The following is a 6,637-nucleotide window of genomic DNA, read 5'->3' on the forward strand; positions in this document are numbered from 1 at the left end:
AATACAATAAAACGTTATCACTTTAAAAGCATTTAAAAACTACTACGATACATTTAAGGGTTGTTTGGTTTGATGTTTTTTCAATTATTTAATTTAGTGTTTGTTTAAGAAGATGGGGTAACAATTAACAAATATACTCTCAAAATATTGGAGAAACACTTTACGTTTCCGGATCTTTCTCCCTCAATCCTCATGTATTCTCTTTGCTCTTAAAATCTGAATCTCATACTTGGCTCCTATTTATGCTACACACAAATGAGGCCCCCACATCAAAATCCAATCACCCAACACGTCAATAATTTTTATTGCTTGAGAAATTAAAAAGTAAGAACAAGAAGACAAATGCAAAATAAAAATCCAGTATTTTCAGGAAGAATTTTTATCACTGTTTGAGAAATTAATTTAATTTCATTGTGAAAATTTTGGAGAAACAAAGATAGAATAAACTAGTCAAATTGGGTTCGGGGTAGAAGTATTGTTTGTTACAAAGATCAAAAAAGTGAAGATTTTATTTGATTACCTTTGATATACCAAACAATAAGAAAATAAGATAAAAGAAAATGTTTCTCTTATACGGTAATACTAAATAACCATTAATAATAACCCTTATTATTTTCCTTATTCTCCTTATGAGTTTCCTTTCTTTTTCCTTTCTACTTCTTATATCAAACATCCTGTTAGTAAAAAAATATAAATTATTACTTTTAAAAATTGAATATATTTAATAGAAAATAAATAGAGATAATAAACACTAAAAATATTAAATTAAAGCTAATAGAAGCATTAATAATCTTAGTTTATGTCATATATTTAGTTTATTGCCTCTATACTGTATTGATTTTAATCAAATAGTCAAGACACGTACGTAAACTTTGACGATGTACCATGCATGTAAGTTTATTTATTTAGCTGTATATTTTAATAATATTTTCAGAAAAAAAATAATCATCAGCATAATTGATTTGCCTCTAGAACATTTATTCGATATCGTATGATATTTTTATCCATCTAATCTAATTAATGTTAAATGATAAGATTTTCTTAAAAATTTAAAATTATTAATAGTAAATAAAATTTATTAATTTATATGTACAGCTTTAAGGACTTATAACCCATAATTTAAAGCAAAGCTAATAATAGAGAAGCTTAATTAGGTGCTTTTTCCTTTATCTTTTACATTTTTTGGGTGCACGATAAACTAACAGTCTATATTAATTAGCAGCAATGGAGACAACCCCACAAATACTTATTACCATAATAATACTACGTAATAACGTTTCTTTTTCTAAAATAAATAGAAAATAGTAATTTAAAAAATAATAAATAAATAATAACACCAATTCATTATCAATATTTTAAAGTTTAAAAATTAACCTTATAAATTGTTTTGCAATGCGCTCATATTTTAAATGACTGAGTAATAAATAAAAGCAAAAAATAATATTTACTATTTTATCTTTAACTTATCTGCTGTGAATAATTTTAACTTTAATTTAAATTATTTTAATAATCAAATTTTTGTCCTTACTTTGCTATCAACATATTTCCTACCTATTAGTATGCTAACAAAAAACTAAAGATAAATATTGATTTATCAAAAGATAATTCAAAATTAGATTATTTATAAGTGATAGGTAAAATATTTGATAATCAATATCGATTTTCCAAAATTACATATAAGCCTACCAAAATAACTTTCATTTTTTTTTTCTTTAAAAAAAGGAAAATAAAATAGTAAGTGCCCAACTTTAATAGAGTTTTGTCTTTTAGCCTTAAATTCTCTTCTTGTGATCTCCCCCTCCACTAACAATGCTCTTTGCCTTCCTTCCATTCCTTTTTGTCATAAATTTGCTGTATGCTTTCTTCTCTCTTCATTTTCTATAACTCACTCTTTCTCTCTCTTTTTCTCTTACCAATTAGGGTTTTTTTTTTCTCATTTATTTTTATTACCCAAATTATTATTTTTGTATTTCCTAAAATGATCATCTAAGTTTGATCAATCTCTTCACTACTCTATTCTGAGTTTCCTTAACATCAGGAAACAACAAGAAATACTCTTGGAAATAAAGCCTAATTAACACCGGGAGATATTATTAAAAAAAGGTACAACTATAAAGCTGGCTTAATTTCCCTTTGTTTTTTAATTTTTTTTTTCAAATTCCAACCAAACTCTGTAGTTAAATGTGCTTAGGCGAGACTAGTATTAGGATGTATAACCTATTAGGAATTAATTCCGTTTTTTTTTCTTTTGTTTGATTATCCTATATTTTTATCTAATTAATTTGAAATCAAAAAAATAATAAAAATACTAATAGAGTGATGAGTCTAAATCCGAGTCTGAGTCTGAGTTTGATCTATATGTCTTAGGCTTTAAGGGATTTATACTTACAAGACTGAAAGACATACTATAAGCTATGGTATTAGTATTATTCTAGCTAATTTTATATATTTTTGTGTGTTTTTTAGTTAATGATATAATACTAAGTAATAGATATAAATATAGTATATGTTACTTAGACAGCTAAAAAGATTAGAGAAATTGCATATAATTAAGTTCAGATCCTATGTATCAAAAACTATTGTGGTCTATTATTGTTGCTCATCATAATGATTATGGTCGTCTTCATTTCTTTAGAATATGTCACATGGAAAGAAAAATAAGATATAGATTAGATCAATACAAATTAAAATTAAAGACAAAAAACACTTTCACTAAATTTTCCCAAAAATATATTAAGATAAAAGGGTTTGGTCTTCTTCATACACAACAAGAACATAGATCATTCACACTTTATGTGGATAGGTTTTGGGAAATATTTGAGTTCATGAGGTTTTTTCTTTTGGGTTTAAAATATTTAGATAATTTCGCATTTATGTTTTTTTCTTTATGTGTAAGGGTAAGAATTTCTATATTTTTTCTGTACATATTTAACTTAGTAGTTTAAGTAGCTATTAGTGATTTATAAAGGTAAAATGCTACTTTATAAAAAAAAAAATCATTGTTCAGTAAAGTAACAATTTAAGTAGTTAGTAATGCATGTAGTTGTTTTCAAAAAGTTACAATTTTAATCGTTTTGAAAGAAATTAAAAGTGGCGCTTTAAGGTTTTCACTATATTTTCCTCAATAAATAAATTATATTTCAATAGATTTCAAAATCACTATCTTTACCAAAGAATATTAATTAACACATCTAATTAGGCAATTTTTAATGATTTAACAAACTATAATTGTTCAACTATAGCTTTTCACTACACAAATTACTTAGATAGCTAACAGCTACCAACACAGCTACATTGCGCGAAGAGCTTTTGAGGAGCATTTAATGATAATTTTTATAACATTTGACACATTTCATCCTCCATTAATATGCTACAAAGAATACAACAAGTCTCTTTAGAGACCGTCTTTTTGAGAAATATATCTCAAGCTCAGCCCATACAAGATTAATACATACTTACCGTTTTCTTAATGTCTACTTACATTACTCTTAATGCCTACTTTTAATATCTTAAATGTCTACTTACATCAATCTTAATACCTATTTATAATATTTTAAAAGATATATAATGGGCCGATCCAATTAGAGATGGTCTCTCAAAGAGACCGTCTCTAACAAGAATTTGTGTAAAGAATAATATGCTATCAATAATTACATACGTTATCTTATAATTGTTTATGTGTGAAGATTATTCCAAAATTTAAGTCAATTTCAAGGAATTCAGATTTCTACAATAAACATAAAGAAAAAAAAGTTCAAAAAGGCAATTTTGAATTTACTAGGATCGAACAAAAATCATTCATCCAAATTAGTATTTGATCATAGTAAATTAGTAATATTAGGGATTACCTCTTTTCTTTTTAATTTTGTTATTCATTTTACAAATTTATGTCAACAATTTCAATTAAAAAAATGCCAAACCTAATTTCCTTCTTTGTTGGTTTTGTAATCTCACTAAATCATCATAGAAAACCTAATTCGTTTCACTCCTTATCCCCTTTTGTAAATCTGTAAAAATGAACAATCATATATTTATTTTTCACACTTTTCACAGAAGTTTAATTTTAACCAGATACATGAATATTATTTATTCCCCCCTCTCCTCTTGCGCATAGAGGATTATTGTCATCACCCCAAAATAAAAATGAAGCTCACATATGCATCCCTTTTTATCTTGATTTATTTTCATTTTACTGCATATTTCTTCTGATTTTTTATAGTTGTTATACTTACAAAATCAACTATTGTTCACCAACAGATCTCATAATGGAGTAAATTTTTATAATTTTCATCATATTAAATTAAAATACTCTTCAAAGATTAAAATTGTTCATTGGTTAATGTAAAAAAACAAAACTATAATAACTATTAAAACCAAAGAAAGTGTTACACATTATATTTATGTCAATTACATGCTTTATATAATAACTCATTAAGGGAGGTTTTTAACATGTTTAAAATATTCGACCACACAAGGCACTGCAAATTTGAAGGCTTTAATATTAAATTACATTGTATATGTTAAAGTATATTATATATGATACAGAATTTAGAAAAGTATAGTAATTTTTAAAATTACACACGATTTTCAAATAATTTATAATTTTTGCTCAGCTCCTGTAACACATACAGATCAATCGTCACTACCCAAAAATGGCATCATCAAGCTCCTACAATCCTCCATGTGCAGCTTGCAAATTCTTACGCAGAAAATGCATATCTGGATGCATATTTGCACCCTATTTTCCCCCTGAAGAACCCCAAAAATTTGCAAATGTTCATAAAATCTTTGGAGCCAGCAATGTCTCCAAACTTCTGAACGAGCTCCTCCCGCACGAGCGGGAGGACGCCGTCAACTCCTTGGCTTACGAAGCGGAAGCAAGAGTCAGGGATCCCGTGTATGGCTGTGTTGGAGCCATATCATACCTCCAACGCCAAATCCAACGGCTACAAAAAGAGCTTGATGCAGCCAATGCTGATTTAGTCAGACTTGCTTGTAATGATACATCCGCAATGCAGGGGATTACACCACCTCCGCCTCCACCTCCACGACCACCGTTTGATCAGCTTGGTGGGTTTTATCAGCCGTCTGATGATCATCCTAGTTTTACTTATCCTCTTCTTCCTTGGAGTGATATGAATGTTGAACAAAGAGGTGTTGATCATAATGATCAAGGTAACATGTGATATTTTTTTGATTCTGATAGAGTATAAAATATAACATATTTTGAGTTTCAACCATCAGCTCAGTTACTTCATGATAATTGATGATAAGTTTTGATGTTAATTATGCATAGAGAAGTATTACTGTTGATGTTAAAGTAATCAGATCGTGAATTAAAAGTTTAGGTTGATAGTTGAATATAAAGTAGGTAGCTAAGCTTTTCATTGATGGTATGAAGTAGAAGTATGAAGGTAAGAACTTACAAACTTATCATGATATACAAGTATGTTTGTATGGTTTATTTTTAGCTAGCTAGCTAGCTAGGGTATTACCCTTTTATTTGAACTTTAAGTACTTTTTTATTGGACTCTTTTTTTTTGGGGAGAGTTTCCAATTTTTTCTGGGTACTTTGATTATAAAATTATTAACTTTTTTGGGGATTATAGATGAAATAATTTAAATTTTTGTAAAATGTATGTATTCCTTGGATGATCAGACTAAATGCATCTTTTTATTTTGTATATAGTTCAACAATATGTAACTTGATTATGATGTGTGCTAATTGGAAGAATGTCATAAAATACTCTTTCAGTTTTCAATTAGGGTACCATATACTATTCGGTCTCTTTAAGTTTTATCTACAACTTGATACCATATTACACTACAATTTAATATTTTACGACATTGAATTTAGTGGCATTAAAAAATGTCACCAATTTATTTTTTTAATGTAATAATTATTGATTTTTATTTAAAGTTCCACATAAAGTGTCATAAAGTGATTTAGCGACACTTTATTTGGTCTTTAGTGGCATCTGTAATTGCTATTATAGTCTATAGTGACGTTTGGGAAAAATGTCACTAGATCCTATGTCACAAAAAGCTTTAGTGTGATTTTTTAATATGCTGCTAAAGGGTCTAATAAATGTCACTAAATCCTTTATATATACTATTAGCAATTTAAAATAGCAACATTTAAATTAAAGATCGTTAAATATATCCCACTAAAAACAAATTATGTTATAATGGTACTACATATTTTCAGTAAGTTCGAGGCACATATATATCATATATGTATGTTAACCTCAGCAGTAAGAACTAGGGATGATTTTGTATGTTAAGCTTATATAGTTGTTGTATTTTACCTTAAATGGAAAAATTTATATTGCCATATGAGCTATAAGCAAGAATATAGTGTGTATGCAGCTAGAATCCAAGTTCAGACTTACATATGCCATGATACGAATTGTTTAATTAAAAATCCATACAAGAACGAGAATCAAATTGATTTAATACACATAATGGCGAAACTTAGGTAGGGCGAGAGAGAACGTCCTTCATGACACGTAATAAATTCTAAGTAAAAGTGGATAATTTTGTGGCAAAGCTAGTATTATAATAACAAATAAGGTTGTCATATGGGTCCAAACCCTATCTAGTACATTTTATCTCGAATTTTTATTGCAAAATTTCA

General features: G+C 27.6%; 1 protein-coding gene across 2 annotated transcripts; it reads left to right on the forward strand.

Moving 5' to 3' along the window:
- The first annotated feature begins 1,916 nt into the window (after positions 1-1,916).
- LOC130800172 (protein LATERAL ORGAN BOUNDARIES-like) lies at positions 1,917-5,505 on the forward strand. Of its 2 annotated transcripts, none has more exons than XM_057663562.1 (2): positions 1,917-2,103; positions 4,614-5,505. In XM_057663562.1, the coding sequence occupies exon 2, from the start codon at positions 4,653-4,655 to the stop codon at positions 5,184-5,186; it is 534 nt and encodes a 177-aa protein (XP_057519545.1). In that variant the 5' UTR covers positions 1,917-2,103; positions 4,614-4,652; the 3' UTR covers positions 5,187-5,505. The 2 variants fall into 2 exon arrangements, with proteins under 2 accessions (XP_057519545.1, XP_057519546.1); XM_057663563.1 differs by having other exon boundaries at positions 4,632-5,505.
- Positions 5,506-6,637: the final 1,132 nt, after the last annotated feature.

The sequence above is a fragment of the Amaranthus tricolor genome, chromosome 14 (assembly GCF_026212465.1).
Source record: "Amaranthus tricolor cultivar Red isolate AtriRed21 chromosome 14, ASM2621246v1, whole genome shotgun sequence".
Classification (NCBI taxonomy): domain Eukaryota; kingdom Viridiplantae; phylum Streptophyta; class Magnoliopsida; order Caryophyllales; family Amaranthaceae; genus Amaranthus; species Amaranthus tricolor.